This window comes from Herpailurus yagouaroundi, unplaced genomic scaffold, assembly GCF_014898765.1.
Source record: "Herpailurus yagouaroundi ecotype Mexico unplaced genomic scaffold, PumYag 141, whole genome shotgun sequence".
Classification (NCBI taxonomy): Eukaryota; Metazoa; Chordata; class Mammalia; order Carnivora; family Felidae; genus Herpailurus; species Herpailurus yagouaroundi.
This window is the reverse complement of record NW_024412396.1, coordinates 37249373-37271258: the sequence shown is the minus strand read 5'-3', so window position 1 is coordinate 37271258 and position 21886 is coordinate 37249373. Positions and strand designations below refer to the sequence as shown.

Genomic DNA, 21886 nt, shown 5'->3' with positions numbered 1-21886 from the left:
TATCTCTTTACCAGCTGAAAAATCTTCATCACATTTAAATATTTTATTATTTAAGTAAATTCCTCTTGCTGAATGCTCAAGTTGGTTCCAATATTTTCCTATTATAAATGGTGCACTGAAAACTTAAACGTCTTTATATATAACGTTTATTTCTATTGCTTAGGCTAGTTTCAGAAATAAAATCAACAGATCCCAGAGTATAAACATTTTTATGAGGGGGCACCTGGGTTGCTCAGTCAGTTCAGCATCCGACTTCAGCTCAGGTCATGATCTTGCGGTTTGTGGGTTCGAGCCCCACATCAGGCTCTGTGCTGACAGCTCAGAGCCTAGAGCTTGATTCGGAATCTTTGTATCCTTCTCTGTCTGCCCCTCCACCGCTCACACTCTGTCTCTCTCTCTCTCAAAAATAAATAAACATGAAATAAAAAAATTTAAGTACTTTTATGAGTCTTGATCCAGATTATCAAATTATTCATAAACTATTAGGAATTATGCTATCGCCAATGTATGAGGATGGCAATTTAATTATGTATTTGTGAGTAACATGCAATATTAGGAAAAAAATTGGAGGCAGTAATTTATGAGCACACAATCCTATGAAGCAAACTGGATAAACTATCTACCAATTTGAAATCGACCTTTGTGCGTTTGCCAAGAACTAGAGTGGCTCCCAAAGTCCTACTATTAGGGGTTTACTATACCCTCTATATGGGGTCTATGCTGGCCCCTGGGAAGCCCCAGGACATTTTTCTTTGGTGTAAGGAAGGAGGCAGTCATCACAGCAATGAGTCTTACTCATTTTGGAATAGTGCTGCACGTTACAAAGCATTTCTGCATTCTCTCCTTTGGTCCTCACCACAATCCTTCTTTCATCTTAACCATGAGAACTTTAAAGCTCAAAAGAATTTTCAGGTAGACTTCAGCCACTCAGAGGAAAACAAAGTTGGAAGAACTCAGGTCTTCCACTTCCAAGGGCAATGCTGCTTCTATATCAACAGGTTGGAGGGGAGCCAAGGCAGACAGGAGGTGCTTAGGCAGATGCTGAATCAATGACATGTGCGCTGATGGGTCAGAGCACAGTGGCAGCTCCAGGGTCAGCCTGACCCAGAGGTGAACCTTGTCTTCCCTACTTACAGTCTAAGTGACCCTCTGCCTCTGCAAGTTTCCTGTTCCCTTTCTCTGGGCCCCAGGGACACTCATTTCACAGGGATGGACAGGAGAGAGTAAGAGTTCTCTAAGGGTCTTTCAATTTTTTTTTAAATGTTTATTTTTGAGAAAGAGAGAGAGACAGAGAGACAGAGTGTGAGCAGGGGAGGGGCAGAGAGAGAGGGAGACAGAATCTGAAGCAGACTTTGAGCTGTCAGCACAGAGCCTGACACAGTGCTTGAACCCACGAACCGTGAGATCATGACCTGAGATGAAGTCGGACGCTTAACTGACTTGAGCCTCCCAGGCGCCCCTCTAACACTCTTTATAATGAGACAATACTTTGTAGACAGCTGGGATGTGACCCCAGTACCTCACCTCGGCTCACTTCTAAATGCTGACGGTAACAGTTCAGCATAACACAAAGATTAGCATCTCATTTTAGAGGCCATGACCTGCCAAACTGAGTAGCTAAAATGTAACGAATCTGCTGCAATTCCTTATAGTAATTAACATCTTCTATTCTTTACAGTTATCTTTTTCAACAGCAAATGGAGATAGTTACTGAGGATTTCTGACAGACACAGCAAATAAATGCCTTGCATAGTAAGGAGTGTAATACCTTGCCAACTGGAGAGAAGGAATAAACTACAGCAAAATAAAAATTGTGTATCTCTATCTCAGCATGAGGAAAGTTCAGTTCATTCTTTAAGTCGGTCCTCTCTCCTTTATCATCTAGACTTAGGGCAGGGGAAAATTTCTTTTATCCTTTGCTTTGGAGACATCTACTGCAAAACACAAATTCTAACCCCCTGTGTCGGTTCTCAGCTCCAGTGGAGAAATAAAATCACCATGCGGTAACGACTGCCACCTCGTGGCCACACATGAAACTATCACTAGGAAAAATAAACCGCCAATGCTTAAGATTTCACCTGCTGAACATTGTAGAAGTTCGGTGTGGCCACCAATAACTTGTTATATTGTATAATTTATATTTTTCCAGAAAATTATGCACTCTTCATGCTATTTTCACTGGGTTCTCAGTGTTTTCCAGGCTTATTTCTTGTTCTACTCTACCATAACACAATCTAATTGTGGTGAGACTTCTGACGGCTTCTATAGAATCATGGGGATCTCCTTTGGCAGGCAGAAGTCCCCTGGAGTTGAGCGTGAGACACTTCTTTGTTCGTTCATTAGAGTAACTTTAAATAATGGCCACTGCCCCACCAGACTAAGTTCACTACCTGCCTGTCAACTGTCTGATTCAAAGGTTATCAGCCAGTTTAGATCATCTAACTCAATATTATAGAAAACCATCCACTCTTGGGCTCAGGCCGTGGAAAGATGATCTGAGTGTAGCCCTGTTTGGCTGTGTGATTCACGGTAGAAGCCTGAGGCTCAAGCCTGAAATGCAGGCAGACAACTGGTTTCCATCAAATGATACCATCCTTCTTGACAAGGCTGTTTTCAAGCCTGAGCTGTCACCCTATTCCCCTCTGCGATAATCGCTGGATGGGAGAGGTGAGGAGGGCTTTGTGTAGGCAAAGCACAGAGCACAGGAAATAGAATTTCAAGGCTTCTCCAGGAAGCGAAGAGGATGAGCATAACTGGAGCGTCCAAGGAAGCCAGGAATGGGCAGCCCAGAATCAGGCAGGGCAGCAGGGGCAGTGCGGGCTCCAGGGCTGTTTTACTGAACCACGGACCATGAGGTGAGGAGGGTGTGGCCTCCTTGAGTGCAGACCATGAGGGGAAGGAGCATTAACTGACTCCCCAGCTCCTTTCAGTATGCTTGGCTGGCATGAGAGTACACGCTCTTCATACATCCTGTCTCCCAGCTCCTAGGCTTGCCTGCCACCCCCACCTTCTCCAGGCTGCACAGGGTCAACGTATTTAAACACAAGGGATCCTTACACATCTGCGAATGAATGTTCAGCCTCACTCACAGTTCCAGAAATGCCAATTAGGACTCTGAAGAAACCATTTTGTAAATCTCTCTGATCATCAAAATGATAGGCTACATGGTGCGATGGGACAAGGGGGGAAAGAGGCCTCACGCACGGCTTCAAAGTGTACATTTAAAAATATGGCAAGCAAGAGATAAGAGCCTGGGCTCTACATTCAGGCTGCCCAGTGTCAAAACCTCCATCTCTTGGAAGCTAAATTTCTTTGGGCCTCAGTCTCCTTCTCTGGAAAAATGGGAGTGGTGTTAACAGAACTCACTTCACAGGGCTACTCTAAGGATTAAGTGAGACAATGTTCATAGACACTTAGAACAGTGCCTGGTATATAGGTGTTAAAATGTTAGCTATCTTGAACTGCTAGGGGGAAGAAGGCCAATTGGACTCAGTCAAAATTTTAAATGCACATACCACTGCCCAAACAATACCACTGCTAATAGTATGTCATACAGAAATAAAAGAACAATACGTAAAGACAAAAGTACAAGGGGACTCACTGCCACATTGATTGGAATAAAACTGCTAGGCACAATCTAAATGTATAACAATAGGAAACAAGTTATATAAATTATGTCCTGGTCTTGGGATACTATGCAACTATTTAAAAAAAATTTTTTTAATGTTTTTTTATTTTTGAGAGAGAAACAGTGTGAGCAGGGAAGGGCAGAGAGAGAGGGAGATGCAGAATCTGAAGCAGGCTCCAGGCTCTGAACTGTCAGCACAGAGCCCGATGCGGGGCTCGAACTCACGAACACTGAGATCATGACCCGAGCCGAAGTCAGACACGTAACCCACTGAGCCACCCAAACGCCCCACTCTGCAGTTATTTTAAAAATAAGGCAGCTGGAAGGGCACGTGGGTGGCTCAGCAGGTTAATCATCCAACTTTGGCTCATGTCATGATCTCCCAGTGAGCAAAGTATCCTTACCATTTGTGTTTTTAAAAAATACAGATACAGGGGCGCCTGGGTGGCGCAGTCGGTTAAGCGTCCGACTTCAGCCAGGTCACGATCTCGCGGTCCGTGAGTTCGAGCCCCGCGTCGGGCTCTGGGCTGATGGCTCAGAGCCTGGAGCCTGTTTCCGATTCTGTGTCTCCCTCTCTCTCTGCCCCTCCCCCGTTCATGCTCTGTCTCTCTCTGTCCCAAAAATAAATAAAAAGGTTGAAAAAAAAATTTAAAAAAAAAATAAAAAATAAAAATAAAAATAAAAAATACAGATACATATATGTAGTGTGGGTGTATGCTTTCCTGTGCAATAAATTCTCTGGAAAGGTACATAATGAAATCAGTAATAACAGTTTCCTTCAGAGGAAGGATACAGATAATTAAAGGATGCTTCTATTACCAATTGCAGAAAGTTACCTTTTTTATACTTAAAAAATACAACCTGATCTGTCATTCGTCTGCTAAATTTCTTCCATTTGCTCTCAGAACTAAAACCCAAGCTCCTTCACAGAGCCTAGAATGGGAGTTCATCCTTCTAAAGTCTGATGCACTTCTTTATGAAACCTTTAACATCTGAACTCTTTAAGAAAGGAGGGCATTGAGGTGATGCATGTGAGTCCTACTTACAGGCGTTTGAAAGCAGCAGAACAACTGAGTGAGGAAGGGGTGATTGCGAGCCAAGGACAGGATCCTTTTCTCTGTCATTGTGCATTCCACATCGTCATCCTGCAGGATCACATCCTTCTTCAACACCTTCACGGCATAGAGGTCTCCGGTTTCTTTTATTCTTGCCAGCATCACCTACGGCAGCGCGGGAGGATGGAGCACAGGCGTGAGAACTCTTGAGGCTCCGAGGGTGTGGGAACACACACTTCCCGGCACTTGGGAAGTATGCGTGTGTATACACACACGCACACTCAAACATGCTTCCTTTAACCCAGACACCTAAAGTCGTGACTCACCTTCCCGAAACTCCCCTTCCCCAAGACTCGGATGAACTCAAAGTTGTCGATACCAAGTCGGCTGGAAGAGTTAACCCCGATCCCATTTCCTTCTTTGGTGCTTTCCCTTCCCTGTCGTCTTAGAGTCGACCTGGAAACGAGCTTCTGCAAGGAAGAGTAGGAAAACATGGAGTCAGAAGTCGTGGCAGGTGCATGAAGCATTTATGGATGCAGAAGACGTTACTGGCTGCCTCAACCCTCGACACAACAGGTGGGGAAAGATCAATTCAGCTTGACACGTTATCAGGTTCTGCCATGCGAAACTACTTCAGTACCAGCTCCCGATGTGTGCTGACTATATTTAGGAAAGAATAACTTAAAAATATATCTAAGCCACTGAGAGTTTCAGTTTGAGCCCTAATGGGAGTGTATGAAGCACAAACGCCTTAGTCTGGTGTGACGGCTTTCTAGAGGATGCTCAGGACCCAAGAGCGCCACCTGGTGTCCATTTCATTCACAGAGTGGTTTTCACAGTTGTTCAGAGGATCCGCACCAGGATGTGAATGAACGAAGCAATATTTATTACACAGTATTTAAAATTACATAAGAGAAATAAAAATTAATGTAAAACTAGAATAATGAAGGATAAAATTTTAAACACCGCTAATTTCATTAGCTCCCCCCTCCAAAAATAAAAAATAAAAGCAATTAGACATACACACATACCTATCTTTACTTACACTTGATTAGTTTTTAAAAATATAATAAAATTGTTGTTTCATAACACACATTTTTATGTAACACTTTGTCATGTGTATTTTCTATATCCTTCAAGAACACGAGTTTTAAGGGCTGTTCGATATTCTGTTTTATGGATGCATCACAGTTTATTCATTAATTCCCCTGCTACTGGAATGCAAGTTATTACGAGAAATGAATAAATGTATATAAAGCACTTAGATTGGTGCCCGGCCTCTTTAAAACACAAGCTGAGCTGCTGTTATTATCATCATGATCACGATCATCATCTATTTTCTTTTTTTTTTATTTTTTAAATTTTTTTTCAACGTTTTTTATTTTATTTTTGGGACAGAGAGAGACAGAGCATGAACGGGGGAGGGGCAGAGAGAGAGGGAGACACAGAATCGGAAACAGGCTCCAGGCTCCGAGCCATCAGCCCAGAGCCTGATGCGGGGCTCGAACTCACGGACCACGAGATCGTGACCTGGCTGAAGTCGGACGCTTAACCGACTGCGCCACCCAGGCGCCCCCATCATCTATTTTCTTAAGATGACTTTCCAGAAATGGAATCTTTAGGGCCCAAATGTTAATTTGGAAGACTTCTGATACACAGCCAACTTGCCCTCTACAAAAGCTGACCACCAGCACATTGAGAGCTCCACTGTCACCATATTGAACCAGAAATAGGTGTGGCCTCCTCAGTGGGTAACTCAGCCCCAGGAACAAGCCCTGCCACAGAGAGGAAGCTACCTAAAGGCAAAGTGACACACAGGTGTCCATCTCGGGACACTTATAAGATAAGCTGCCACCAGACACCAGATGAGAAGTCTAACACTCTAACACCAGATGAGAAGTTTTGACCTATTTAGCTAAAAAACCCCAGCTCATCTGGAGCGACTTCTAAGCAATGTTTCCAACAAACAACTGTGCAACTGCTTGAAGCTACAAGGATTTTACTTAGTGCCCCAGTAAAACAGTGATTACAGATTATCAAATGGATAGACTGAAAAATCCAATTGTTTTTAATAGTTTCTCCTCCAGGTCTCTGCTCATAAATATTTCAAAGACAGAAAAATTTTACCAGCATGAATCTCACTTCCTCCACTTAAATACTTCTCCTGGTTGGGCTGGTACTGGCCAGAAAACCCTAAGCCAGTATTTCTCAATCTTTTTTTTTTTTTTTTTAACCCATTCTTCTCTTTTGATAGACTTAAGGTTCTTTTCATGCTTTGCTGTCAAACAACAGGTAATTTTGTTTTTTCCACTTTCAAATAGAATATCAAAGATACTTGGTTCAAATGACAAATGACATTGCCCACTCAAGAGGTTTTGCCACATGGTCTATCTTTTTTTTTTTTTTTTAATTTTTTTTTTTCAACGTTTATTTATTTTTGGGACAGAGAGAGACAGAGCATGAACGGGGGAGGGGCAGAGAGAGAGGGAGACACAGAATCGGAAACAGGCTCCGAGCCATCAGCCCAGAGCCCGACGCGGGGCTCGAACTCACGGACTGCGAGATCGTGACCTGGCTCAAGTCGGACGCTTAACCGACTGCGCCACCCAGGCGCCCCAAGGTCTATGTTATTCTCATTACAGTTTAGGAGCCCTGGTGCAAGCTGAAATCCTTAACCTATGCCCTTCGGGAACAGCTGTCTCATGCATTAGAAATACCCCTCATGGTATTAGCATCCTGCCTGTCTCTCCATGAGCTAGACATTACACTTTGCTAATGCTTTCCTGAAATAAAGGAATACAATGTGTGTCCAAGGCCCTAATCTACTAGTAATAAGGAAATGGGATGGTGAGTACGGACATTTTCTGGATAACCAAGAACTTGACTGTGATTGTGCTTCTCTTCCTAAGCGCCCAGAGATATTTAACAGTTAACTCTAGAGTTTTCCTAAACCGGATATCAAGCTACACCTTTCACAAACCACAGCAGTAGCCACGGCTCTTTCCCAGCAGTTTGCAACCAGGAAGGCAGCAAAAGCACTTGGGCCTGGGAAGTGGTCGAGGCTCTAACGGTCAATAGCAAGGAGGTCACTCAGGGAGGCTGCAAGACAAAACATGTCCACAGCAACTGACCAACTCCACCCACTCCCAAGAGCCGAGAGGAAGGAACTCCTGTTTGTCGCTGAGTTTGAGAGATAAATTCACAATCCATAAACAAAAACTGCAGAACAGCTAGACTCCAGCGCGGTGGAGAATCTTCAAGTTCAACCCCTTTAGAGAAGAGGAAGCTGAGGCCCACAGTTGCTGGTCAACTGTGCCGCCAGGGCCCCAGCTGAGAGTTAAGAGGATAACCCAGGGCCCTGGATTCCAGGGTTTCATCAGACCACACTGACAGGAAGCTAATTACAAAAAAAAAAAAAAAAAAAAAAAAAATCCTTCTGCTTCCTGCTTGTCATTTCTTGTCATATAATTGTATAAAGAATCTTCTTTTTGTGGACCAAAATGCTCTTTAAAAATACAATAAATCTGCAAATATGTTTGCTGATATTAGGAACTTTGATTACACCACATTCCCTCATTCGGACTCACTGCATCTGAGCAACTTCTAAATTACAATACAGTGAAAAAAGCAAAGTCTCACCGAGGTTGGAGAAATATTTCCGGGCTGGAGGCCCATCCCGGCCAGGGTCTTGGCGAGCTCCACCGCGTTCACCCCACAGTTAGGGGCCACGTTTGCCTGGCATCGAATGTGGACATTCATCTTACATACTAGAAGGGAGAGGAGAAGGGAATCCACATTCAGGAAGGAGCCAAGCCAACACGTGCCGCAAAAAACAACTTTAACAACCTGAAAGATGATGACAGAGGAATTCTACGGGCTGAGCAACGCCATCTTCTCATAAACCTGAACTTGCACTCAAAACAATCCCTGACGCTTTCTCTGTGTCTGCTTTGTGCAGAAGCGGAAAGTCTGGCACACTGAATGAAAAATAAATTTCAGATCCATTTCTTTCCACTGTGACTCGATGAAAGACATTCACCTAAATCATGTGTACTAGGCATGGCCGATTGACAAGCATGATTCAATACAGAAATCAAAATGTTCATCACAGTGACAATTCAAGGAACTCACAAGGAATCATGCCAACAGACTTTATGCTTTTCTTTGTATTGCTCAATAAAAGGCAGCAATCTAAAGGCCACATTATAGAGCACTGTTCAAACAGGATGGAGATGGTGTTTCTGAGAGAAAAACCTCTAAGTAAAGCTTTCTTTCCGAGTACTGTTGTGGTTGGGTAGCCCTCGCAGCACAGGACACGGCATCCTGTGGGGGCTGTGCTTCTCGGCACTCAGCCTGTGGTTCTAACTCCTTCGTGGGGGAGAAAAGCAACTTTTTTAAAGGTCAAAGTAAATGGCAGTTGGAAGAGGACAGAAGCAAGCTAAGTTCCTGGTGCACAGGAAACTGACTCGGGAGGATGAAGGACCCAAGGTTTAATCAGCAGAAAGAAAGTTCCGTCAGTTTCTTTCCATGGGCACTGCTGACGGGAGGTAGGAATGGAACAGCAAGCAGCAGATGCCTGGAGTGTCCACCTATCTTTGGAAGCATGCACAGATCCCGTTTTTGTGGGGTCTGCATTTGTGTAATTTAGGGTGCCCCTCTTTAAGAAAAAGAATATCCAATCGAGTGGAGCTCTGGAAGACACCTTTGCAAGGGAGGGAGCCTGAGGCTGAAGCCTCATTAGCTTCACGTGCCCTTTCTGAAGAACCAGGTGACAAGAAAAGCAAAAATTATAGGCGATGGATTGCTACAGGTGTGCTACCCTCTGGCCTCAGGGGGCAAGGACAACGCAGATGAGCCCCATGCATGGCTCTGCATTGTCAGCAACAACCATACAAAAGCAGAAAGTGACTTTTGCACTGGAAACCCACACCGGGGGAGACCTTCCAGGTTAAGACCCAGCAAGGCCAGAACTGAAGCTACACAGGAGCTGGTTGCTGTTTAGGTTCAAAACTAATTATTTAATATATCTAGGAAAAAAGAATTATTAAGTGAAGTTCTAATGAGATCACAGAATTTGTCTTTCGTAAAGACAAGTGACTAGTCCCTTTCTGTCGACAGAAGCGGGCTTTGTAAGTCCAGGCAATAGATGGAAGTCGTCCAGCTGCAATGATACCAACTCTGCCTCCCCCAGTCACTCAGGATTTATCTAAAGCTTAAGGCTGACATTCACTTGTATTTCAGCATGGGACTGCATCCCAGGATGGCCATATTGTTACAGCAACACCCAGTGGGAGATAACTCAAGGCCAACAGCTTCCCAACTCCTCGCAGGACAGGAATCAGTCCTTAATCCCAGACCCTTTGCTACAGCAAAAGCTCCAAACTCGGGCTCCACTGGGCATAGTTAGTGAGGTGCAAGTCCGTGGCTGAAGTTTAAGCATCCTTCACACCCCATACCTCTCCAATCTCTATCAATCTCTTTGAGAAGACTCAGGGCAGCTCTCCTTGTGCTTTTACTCAATTCTTGCTTATTTCTGGTAAAGGCACTAGACCTACTCTCCTGCCTGTTCTTACTCATAACTCAAGCCTCTCTTTTTTGGGCACCTTGCCTCCTACCGTCTTCTGTTTCTGACCAAGATCCCATTTCCCCCCTTTTCCAAATACACAACAATTAGCAGGCACTCGGCACTAAACAGATGACAGCCAGCTAGACAGAACATTGAATTTAACAACTGACTAAATCTACAGTTAGGAACTCTTAAAACCAGATGTAGCTCTTTTTACATGCCTGACAAGGGACACATACATACAGAACCGGTAAGATTTAATTTACAAAGTATCCAAAACCACCGGTCCTAGGTCAGAATCGGAACCTAGAGAATTCCGAAAGCTTGCGGCATGGTGACCTCATGAAGCGGGCACGTGGCAGCCCAGCATCTCACTTTTACACTGAAGTCCTTGTCGCATTATCCCCCAGAGCAGGGAGCCACAGTGATCGCAGAACGTTGGCACTTTGTAGTTGTGGACGCTGAATTTGTGCGGGATGTTGATTCCGAACCTCTGTTCAGCAATCTGTAAAAAGGGAACAGAAGGACGGGAGCTAGCATTCCAGGCCAACACCTTTCGTGCAGAGGTAACAGGAGCCCCCCCAAATGCAAAGCGTTACCGTGACACCTGAGCTGGGTATATCATTTCACTGTACTCAGGCCTTACTCACCAGACTGTGCACATTTTCTAAGGAACAAGACTCAACAGAAAGGGTGTAGTGAGCATTAGATTGTTCACCCTTTGGGAAGATAAGTAGAAATTAAAACCATTTTATCATCTTTTATATTCAGGCTGTATATCTCTCCCTGCCAACTCCCCCACACCCGTATCTATTTCCTAGAGCCTCTTAGTTTCAGGATTAAACAGGTCTTTTATAGACTATATCCACTTGTTATTACCAGGAGTTTTTCCAGATATTGTGGGGGGCAGAGGGGAGAAGGCAGCACCCAGGGAGCATGGAACTGAAGAAGGGATTCATTCCAGGGGACATTCAAGTGGCTTCCTCAGCCCTTCCAGCCTTTGCCTGGCATTTGTGTTGTGACAATCTGAGGGCAGAGGTCCTGCTTTAATCTCACAAACTGATTCCAGCAAATAATCAGACCAGGCACATGCTGTATGTGTGCTATGTGTGTGCTATATGTGCTAGTGGGTGATATATGTGCTATATGTGTGCTGTAGGGCATCACTGAGTTTCAAAGTCAGACTCTCCAGTGCATCTGTAAATCCGCTGATTGTCAGCAATATTCCATCTGCTTTCTAGCTCCAGAATCTGGAATGTGCCTACCCTAGCTGAACACAATACAAGTTACAAGAATGAGGATCAGGCATTTATATATAGAAATGCATCCTCCCTGACATTTGGGAAGACAATGGAGGAGGCTAATGGTCGCCTTGAGAAAGCACAATTTACAGTTAACAAATACTCATCACATCAATTCTATCCTGCTTAACACTCACAAAAACTGTGTGAAGGAAATATGAATCCCATTTTTAAGACTGAGCTAAGAGAGAAGCTAACTAGCAGAGGCTGGATTCCACATCAACTCCTGGTCATGTGATGCCAAACTCAGGGATCTTTTCGGTCAGTCCTCCAAAAACTCTCTCCGAATTAGCAAAATTGATCCTGAGAGCTTGTAACCAGCTGATCACTAAGTGGGATCAACTCAAGGACAGGTCAAACTACACAAGCATAGAATTAAAAATACCATAATATAAAAAAGAGAGAATTCAATTCTGATACCACCATCAGCTTCAAAGAGCGTGGAAGGGAAGTGGAAAGAGGAGGGAGAGAGAAAAAAAAAAAGAGAGCGAGAAGCATGCACGTGAGCTTGTGCAGGCACTTAATTAGCAAACTGCTATCTTCTTACCTTTGAATCCACTTTGTTAATATTATTTTGGCAAGTGCAGGCCGTAACAATTAGGTGATGGCAGCGCTTATGGACGACACAGGTGCACACTAGGAAATTAAGCCCACAATTACACATTCATCGGAGGCTGAAGGTCTACCAGTTACAGTCTAGTCAACAAGGGCTGCAAGCTGACTTGGTGTGGGTATGTGGCCCACATGATGGCAGCCAGCACACCCGTCCTTCCCATCGTCTTTACTATCAACCTAACTCATGCCTTTGCTCACACTCAAACTATTTGCACTCAAGTCCTGAGCTTATTTCGTCCTTTCTGGCTTTGATCCCACACTCACCCCCACAGGAATCCTCTCACAGTATAATTCTGGTCACCTTGCCCCATGATCTAAACCTTCAATGGCTTCTCACTGCCCATGAGTAGAGTTCAAATTTCCCGGCCAAGTGTCAGGCCCTCCAGAAGCTAGCCAAGCTTATTTGTTACCTTTCTTCTATGGGAGCTCTTTGTTCTAATAGAAACTAGACTAGCTGCTCTTCCTGGAGCAGGCTTCACCCTCCCTGCACACTGACCGTGTCCTGCTTAATCCCTAGGATATCCTCTTTGCCTACCGCCTAACTAAATCTTAAGTTTGTATCAAGACAACGACTTAAAAAATGTCTCTTCCGTTAAAATATACTATCCCTGGCTCCCCTTCTAGAGAGACTAAACCATCTCTGTCTCCTCAAATCTCTACAACCCTTAGCTTGCCTGTCATTTCAAATCTTCCACATATAGCTTCTATAACCCTTAGAATTCCTGGGCAGCATGATGCCTCAAACAAAGTAGGCACTCATCAAATATTTGCAGGATGACTCAGTCAACTATTTAAACACTTAGAACTTCTGAATAACTTTTTTTTCCATTTTCATCTGGATACTGACACAGTGCAGACAGAATTCAGTTTGCCATTAAAAGATGAACAATCCGCAATGAAGCAGTATGAAAATACGTGTTATTTTTAAGATCTTTCAGGGCATGTGGAGGTTTTTAGGATTAAATACATAAATACAGATGACATGTCAGCAAATAGCGATATACTTTAAAAAAAAATCTAGCTTTCATCAGACTGAATTTGCAGGAGAACCAAACTGAAAGTTCCCAGAGAACTGATCCTTTTATATGCGGGGATCTCAAAACCATCCCTCACCAAGACAAAACCTACATTCTGAGGAATCTGAGGTTTGCTTGTTTTTTATCCATTAGCTTGGCTAGAGGTTTATCAATTTTATTGACCTTTTCAAAGAACCAGCTTTTTATTTGGTGGATTTTCTCTATTGGTTTCCTAATTTCAATTTTACTGATTTCTGCTTTAATTGTATTATTTCTTTTCTTCTGCTCACTTTAAGCTTCTCTCCTTTTTCTAGCTTCCTAAGATGAAAACCTAAATTACTGGTTTTAGATCCTTCTTTCCTAATAAATGCATTTAATGGTATAAATTTTCCTCTGAGTACTGTTTTTACTGTAACCCACAAATTTTCATAAACTGTATTTTCATTTATTTCACAATAGTTTTTATTTTTCTTGAGTCTTCTTTTACCCATGTGTTATTTTGAATGTGTTGTTTAATCTCCAAATATGTGGGGGGGGGGGGGGGCTTTCCAGCTACGTTTCTGATTCATGTGTGCATTAATTCCACTGTGCTCTGAAAAAATACTTTTTATGATTTCTATTCTCTTAAATTTGTTAAGACTTACATCATAGGCCAGAATGTGGTCTATATTAATATTCCTTGTGAGCTTAAGAATGTATATTCTGCTGTTGTTAGGTGGGGTAGTCTATAAATGTCAATTTGATCAAATTGTAATATCCTTACAGAATTTCTGTCTGCTGGACCTCAGTTACTGAGATATTGAAGTCACCCCACTGTAATAGTGGATTCGTCTATATATCCTTGCAGTTCTATGAGTTTTTGCCTCATGTATTTTGATACTCTGTTGTCAGGTGCCTATATGTTAAAGATTATTATGTCTTCTTGAAAAATGGATCCCTCTTGAAACAGGAACCTTCTCGCACTGTTGGTGGGAATGCAAACTGGTGTAGCCACTCTGGAAAACAGTGTGGAGGTTCCTCAAAATATTAAAAATAGATCTACCCTATGACCCAGCAATAGCACTGCTAGGAATTTACCCAAGGGATACAGGAGTGCTGATGCATAGGGGCACTTGTATCCCAATGTTTATAGCAGCACTTTCAACAATAGCTAAATTATGGAAAGAGGCTAAATGTCCATCAACTGATGAATGGATAAAGAAGTTGTGGTTTATATATACAATGGAATACTACTTGGCAATGAGAAAGAATGAAATATAGCCTTTTGTAGCAACGTGGATGGAATTGGAGAGTGTGATGCTAAGTGAAATCAGTCATACAGACAAAGACAGATACCATATGTTTTCACTCTTATGTGGATCCTGAGAAACTTAACAGAAGACCATGGGGGAAGAGAAGGGGAAAAAAAAGTTAGAGAGGGAGGGAGGTAAACCATAAGAGACTCTTGAAAACTGAGGATAAACTGAGGGTTGATAGGGGGTGGGAGGGAGGAGAAAGTGGGTGATGGGCATTGAGGAGGGCACCTGTTGGGATGAGCACTGGGTGTTGTATGGAAACCAATTTGACAATAAATTTCATATTAAAGAAAAAGAAAAATGGATCCCTTTATCATTAAATAATTCCTCTCCTTATCCCTGAAATTTTTCTTTGTTCCGAAATCTGTTTTGTCTATTTCATTTGACTAATGTTAGCATGGTGTACCCTTCTCAACCAGGTATTTGGTTTTATGCCCCTTAACAAGATGTGAACATTTCTCCTGACCAATGGTCTTTCCTGCTCTTTCAACAACAGGTGGCCCACTAAAAGTCAGCCCATCAAATATCCTGGCACTATGCAGAAGAATGACCAGAGGTGACTAAAGGGCATGTCCCTGTGCTGGAGAGGTGCCAAAAGGTGACATCAATTCTCAGCTGTGAACTATGCTGTCACCTGAGTCTGAGATTAACAGCATAAAGTCAATTATTGTTGCCATAACAATATTGTTTTCCAAATTTGAAAATGCAGAACTGCTTACATGTGAAAATGAAAACTACATCCAAGAGTGTGTCCTACTCCATTCTAAGGGAAATAATGTTCTACCTCACCTTCTCCAGAAGAGAAGGCAGACTTTCCTTATTACCATGGAGGCTACCACTCCAGGATATGTAGCGCTATTTTACCAATCATCTGTAGAGTACAAATCAAGAAAAGAGGTACCATACATATATACTGTGTAATGATGTTCAAGCCAACAACAAGAAAGGGCCCAATGGAAGACAAATCAATCCAGTCTGGCCAAATCTAAGTAAGAGCCTTCTTTCACTTGTTTCTCTCTAACTGTCAACAATTCTCATAGTTTCTTTTTTCTTTCTTCTTTTTGGAGTTAGAAAATGAAAAAGGAGCTGGGATAATAGTTTCTATTCCCTCTGCAGGTAAACAAGCAACGCTGTGCCACTTCTCACCTCTATTAACACTGGGGTTGTAAAAGACAACAATTTAGCTTCAGGATTCAAGGGCACTGCTCACAAAATGGCATTACCTGTAGTGCTTTCATTTTATTGCAGAGACAAAATTCTAAACAATTAAACTCTATTAGGTATCTGGGCTTTAGAAATAAAAATGCCCCCTCTATGCCGTCTAAAATGTAGCCAAAGTTTAAACCACAACTAAAAAGCAGTAATTCTGTAGGGGTCTCACCTGACCCGCTGAGTTATTTATCACAGTATTAATGAAATGTATCCTGTTTCCTCTTAGTATAATCAGTTTTTAACACAGGAACAAGATTAAATATGAGTTTCAAAAGTGTTTTCTTACCTTGACATTGATAACCCTGTTTCCCAAATACTCCCCTGTTCAAGACAATAGAGAAAAAAAGTTATCATCAGTCAAAATATTTCAGCAACGATGCTCCTCTAAGCATAGTACTTAAGGAAAACAAACACATGTCATCCTCTGCTCCTGTATGAAAAATACAATTTCAGAGAAGAGGCAAAGGTGAGGTGATTTCTGAGCGCTTGTCTGTTACCACGAGACACAGAGGAAGTCACCTGATTTGAATGCTCCAGTGACACACACAGGTGGGTATCGGCGATCCTCCCTGTACCACCTCCCCCTACGGCAAACCCAGGTCCTCGTCTGCTTGTGTGACTGAGTCTCAGCTTGAAGCGTCACTCCACCACCTTCTTTGGCATTCTCACCCCATCCGCATAAAGATGCGCAGGTAGTGAAGCACACAGAGGAGTCCACTGCGGCTGCCTGGCCTGAGGCACCCTTCCTCTTCCCTGTGCCCACATCACCCCCCTGGAGTCCAATGGGGGGGGGCGGGGACAGAAGTGCCGCCACAAGAGACCCGTCAGGCCCACAGCTACCCTCTTGGTCTCTCCCTAAATATCTTCTCTGGATGGTGATATCATCATTGTCATTTAACAGAGAACCCATTTTATTATTTTATTAAGCTCAGAGGTTGTGCCAGGCACTGAGCCAAGCTGCTGACATATAGCATCTCATTTAATCCTCACAAGAGTCATGTGAGGCAGCACACATAACAGGAAGGCTCAGAGCACAGACCCTGACACCAGATGGCCTAGGCATGATTTGGGGCATGTTGTTAACTCCTTTGGGCCACAGTTTCCTCATCTATAAAGGGCGATAATGATCACAGTACCTACTTCATAGGGTTATCATGAAGATAAAGAGAGTTGATCATGTAAAATGCTTAGAATAGTGTCTGGTACTTTAAGTGCTATATAGAAGTTTATTATACAAGCAAAAAAACCCTTATCTTTACGTTACAAATAAGGAGACACTGATAGATTATATAACTTAACTAGGTTGACACATCTAGTTGGTGATGAGATTGAATGCCAGAGTCCATACTCTTAACCATAATATGTGGCACATATATCAATATTGTGTGCATGTGAGAGAGAGCAAGGTGGGGAGAGAGAGAGAGAGAGAGAGAGAGAGAGAGAGAGCGAGCAATTGAAGGCTGGTTGAGTGGGAGTTAATGTTTCCTTGGTGGAAAACATTTAGTGAAATTACCAAATAAGTTTCCATTAAGAACGTTAGTTGAGGTCACAGGTTGTCACCACAAATGCTCAAAGGGGCAGGCAGGTCACATAAAGGAAGGAGGCAGAACGGTGTGACATGAAATAGTGACAGACCTTGTAGGTCAGGTAAACCGCAAGGAGAGGGGGATGGCAGCTACCTCGGGTGTTCAGACCTACTGCAAGGGCAGAAAACGGGTTCAAAGATGCCAGAGCTTCTGATTTGTTCAATAGGAAGTGCAGCAGAAGCCTGCTTCTGAAGACGAGCGTTGTGATGGCACATTTGTAGGCATCGTGTCAACAGCCAGCTTAGGGTCTCTGGTTTAGATAAGACTCTATTCGTAATTTAAAATTCCAGGAACACTAACCCTGGATTCTGACTGCTAAAAGGTATAAAAACCAAAGCAATCACAAAACAAAACAAAACCCCACAAAATACAAACTCATTAATCAATACTCAAAAAACTTACTCTGAACCAAGAGCTTTTGACTTAAAGTGACAAAAGTTTGCAACAAAAACCAAGGATCCCTTTTCATGCTATAGAGATTAAACAGTCTTTTCTACCTCAGAGATGGGTTTGTATGTATATGTTCGGATGTGTGTGAGGGGGCATTTCCTTCCTCTTTCTAAATGTGCTTAAAGTTAGCTCTAATTGAACATAACTATTAACTTAAATTTATTTTACATTATAGATTTGCCACTGAGGCTTAAGCTTCAGTCACATGTATAATAAGATGCCGCCCCAATTCATCTAGAAGTTCTCAACTGTTAATTATCTCAATTCCTAAATGCCAAGGATTATAGCATACAATCACTGAAAGTTATTACCTTTGGCCACATACCATAAGGCTGAAGATTACTGTGTGCTTACTTGATCTGCAACAGTTAATTTCTATAACTCATCATGTGACTCATACTTTTTTATTTTCTCTCTTACTCAGGGGCTGATTATCCAATTTATTGATTATCTATGTACTGATTGATTAGCTTCCCTAATTACTGCTTTTTAACCAGTTCCTGTTCATTAGCACCTTTCCCCAAAGGACTGGAAAAAGAAATAACACCTAAAACTTGGATCTGCAAATGGTTCAGATGTTTTTCATTGGCAATTTAAATCGCCGGGTCAACATATTAGAATGAAAGACAAAAACCAGATCCTAAAACAATTCTTAATAATCATGTTTCCTTCTAAAACCACATACAAGCAGAGGAGGCCTGGATTATAGAAAGAAGCTTCTAGGAAGAGAGAAGCCAGGGAACCACTTACCAGATGAACTCCCTGCAGTGAGAGCAGTAGGTGGGCTGCCTCAGGTATGTGGCCATAAACTTGTGTCCATTGATTTGGTGGACACGCCTTCGCATAGCCCTTTGGCGCTTCCTGGTAAAATGTTTGAAGATTCGGTCTCTCTGGAGAGTTGCTGTACATTAAAAGAAAGGAGAAAAGAATAATGTGCAACAAATCTAGCTGTACCTAACATATGGGAAAGCGTAATAGCTCCAAACACTCTCCAAAATTGTTTCGTCTTTCTTCACGATGCACAACACCCCAGAACATCCCCATGCTTCCTCTTCCTAGTGACCTTAGGACTCCGAATTTGTAAGGTTGGACCTAAGTGAACTCTGAGATACCCACTGCCTGATTAGAACTAGCTACCTGGGACCAGTCTCCCTAGCACACACCATGAGTTTCCCAGGGTTCTAATGTTCCAGTATGGGACATTAGCCTGGCCTTCTAGCTCCTGTCCAGCTGGATGGGACCTCAGGTCCATAGATTGGCTATAACTATGAGCAGGTAAAACAGATTTCTCATTATTTGCCTTTCATTCTGGCATCCTCACCAACAGAAGGAGGGAATGGCCATAGCCCAGTGAGAGTGCTGCCCAAAAGCATCAGTCTCAACACCATCTCTGTTAACTTGGAATGGGTAGAAATTCACTTGGGCTTGGTGCCAAGTTCCTCTTCCAACCTCACATTTTAAAAATGGTGGCTCCTCAAGAATCAAAACTGCTCACCGTTTAAAGATAGTAAATTAACTTTCCCAAGGTATAGAGAGACTTCCTCAATAATGCTTTCTGGGGCTCCTGGGCGGCTCAGTTGGTTAAACGTCCAACTCTTGATTTCAGCTCAGGTCATGATCTCATGGTTGTGAGATCAAGCCCCCCCCCCACCCCCCAGTGGGCTCTGGGCTGGGTGTGGAGCTTGTTTGAGATTATCTTTCTCCTTCTCCCTCTGCCCCTCCCCCACTTGCACTCGCTCTCTCTCAAAAAGAAATAAATGAACTAAAATAAAATAATGCTTTTCAATTAATCACTTCAATGCAAAGAAAATGTAAGAAAGATACAAGAATAATCTAATAAATTTTAAAACCCGGAAGAAATAGAAGATTTCCATGAAAACATAAATGACTAAAATTAATTGAGCTACATAAACCAAATAGATGAATTTAAAAAAACAAAATAAGATTTTCTAAGGACTGCCTCTCGAAATCATCCAGGCCCAGATAGTTTCGTGCGTGAATTATTTTTACCCTTTAAAAACAAGATGATGCTAGTGTTGAAACGTGTTCCAGGATAGAGGAGAAAAGAAAGCACCCTGTATTTTTATAGGGAACTATGTGATACAATCCTAGGACCAAAAGATAAAACAGATACATCTAAAGATATAACAGGAAAAAAAAAATCAGGGGTTAGTAATCATTTTTTATGTCGCAGACTCCTTAGTCCAGTGAAGCAAGCCTATGGATCCCTTCTCAGAGTCAAGCTTTATAATCTTAAAAAAAAAGTACACACACACACACACACACATAATTACAAAGGAAATCAAGTATCAAAATATATTTGAAGTGAGATAGAATAATATATATATATTTTTTTTTATTTTGGGAGTGTGTGAGTGGGGGAGGGGCAGGGGGAGGGATGGAGGGAGAGAGAGAAAGAGAGAGAGAGAGAGAGAGAGAGAGAGAGAGGAGAGAGAGAGAATCTTAAGCAGGCTCCACACTCAGCCTAGAGCCCATCAGAGGGCTCCATCTCACGACCATGAGATCATGAGATCAGGTCATGATCTGAGCCAAAATCAAGAGTCGGACGCTTAACCGAGTGAGCCACCTAGGCACCCCAAGATCAATACAAATTTAAATTTATATTAAAATAAATTAAATACTTAGTGGCATACCTTATCATTGTAAGTGTGAAGAAGTGATGGGCAGTAGTTACTTTAGTAGTAGTGAAGTACTAGTTACATTTTAAAGTATCTATAAAAACTAACATAATGAAAATATCCAAGACTTCTATCGTGAGAACATCCTAAACACTGCTCATGCTTCTGTGGTTTAGTGAACAATGGGAGAAAATGCTACATTTACATTACAGGTTAGTGAAAATTTTTTCTCTCATCCACTTTCTGGACCACCTAACCTCTAATTACGGACTTCAGGAAAAGTACACCTCCGCTTACGTATCAAGCTCATTCATGAATACTGATGCAGAGACTTTCACTACTGAAGGCTGTATACTTACAAAGTGAACAGGAAAGCAATACTAGAAAATATTAGTATTTGCACGGTATGGGATTTTTTTCTTTCCCATTCTTTGACAATTAGTCCCCAACACAAATATTCCTTCCCACTTAATAACAGCATCTACTCTAGCCCCTCACGTTGTCTTCTCAGTTTCTTGGGTGTGATGCTATATGTGGTAAACATCTTAATGTGCGATATAAATTAATTGCAAAGTAAAACTGAAAATCCTGTAAAAGTTGAAGAATTTTCATGTAGTCTATGGAAAGTCATGTTTGAGTATGGTGAGATTCACACCCGAAGGCAATGGTAGATAGGGCTATGATAGAGTTAGATCTGTTAACAGTTGAACAAAAGAAATTTGATATAGAAAAATGACATGACAGTTATTTTGAGAGAAAATGTTGAATATTAATGTATTAGGAGAGGCCCTTGAGAAACTGATGAAGTCTCAAACACTTGCTAAAAATACCCTATTGAAAACTTCATTATACTAATCAAAAATAAAACATATAGTATTCTGCCATTGAATTTTATCTGAAAAAATTATTTTGCTCTAAAAACTAGTGCCTATGACAAAACAACAAAATGCATTCAATAAAGATTTTCATAATTTTACTTGTGTTTTTCAAACCCCTTCCCAACTTTTTAAATATTAACAAACTCCTCATTTTGAAGAATTCGTTTTATGTGCACCTTTCCAGGTAGCAATGACACTCAGATAACAGGAAATTCTATACTATTCAGCGTTATTATAAGAAATACCCACTGTGAGCAAGTGGAAAATTTCCCAGGAACACAACAATGGGCATATTATTAGAAAATCTATTATGTTTTATTCTATTAATAGGTAAAAGAAAGTAACAATGATCATTTCAATATTTTTAAAAGGCACTTGATAAAATTTAACTTGTAATCCAATAAAAAATTTTTTGAAAAGAGTAGATTGTTTCCTTAACATGACTAAAACATGACTAAAACAATATGCTCACATATCAAAAGCTGAATGGTAAATTTTTAAAAATAATAAATCCCATGAAAGTTAAGAACAAATAAGACCAATTATCATCACATTACTTACTATTATCCTGAAAGTACTTGCCAAAGCTGTAAGAGACAAAGAAAGAAAGAAAGAAAGAAAGAAAGAAAGAAAGAAAGAAAGAAA

The 21886-nt window shown here is 41.8% G+C and overlaps 1 protein-coding gene and 1 long non-coding RNA gene across 2 annotated transcripts in view; one reads left to right on the top strand and one right to left on the bottom strand.

The window, feature by feature from the left end:
• Positions 1-21886, bottom strand: part of PRKCH (protein kinase C eta) — a 234702-nt gene that overhangs the window by 93523 nt on the left and 119293 nt on the right. The window contains exons 3-9 of the mRNA XM_040477332.1: positions 18475-18625; positions 15975-16009; positions 12098-12186; positions 10625-10754; positions 8323-8450; positions 5010-5153; positions 4675-4848 (exon numbers count right to left, since the gene is read on the bottom strand). Coding sequence (XP_040333266.1) covers positions 4675-4848; positions 5010-5153; positions 8323-8450; positions 10625-10754; positions 12098-12186; positions 15975-16009; positions 18475-18625 — 851 coding nt within the window. The remainder of the gene's footprint in view (positions 1-4674; positions 4849-5009; positions 5154-8322; positions 8451-10624; positions 10755-12097; positions 12187-15974; positions 16010-18474; positions 18626-21886) is intronic.
• LOC121031871 (uncharacterized) lies at positions 380-18468 on the top strand. Its single transcript, XR_005790944.1, has 3 exons — positions 380-1300; positions 16200-16202; positions 17103-18468. It is a non-coding gene; the product is annotated as an uncharacterized LOC121031871 (long non-coding RNA).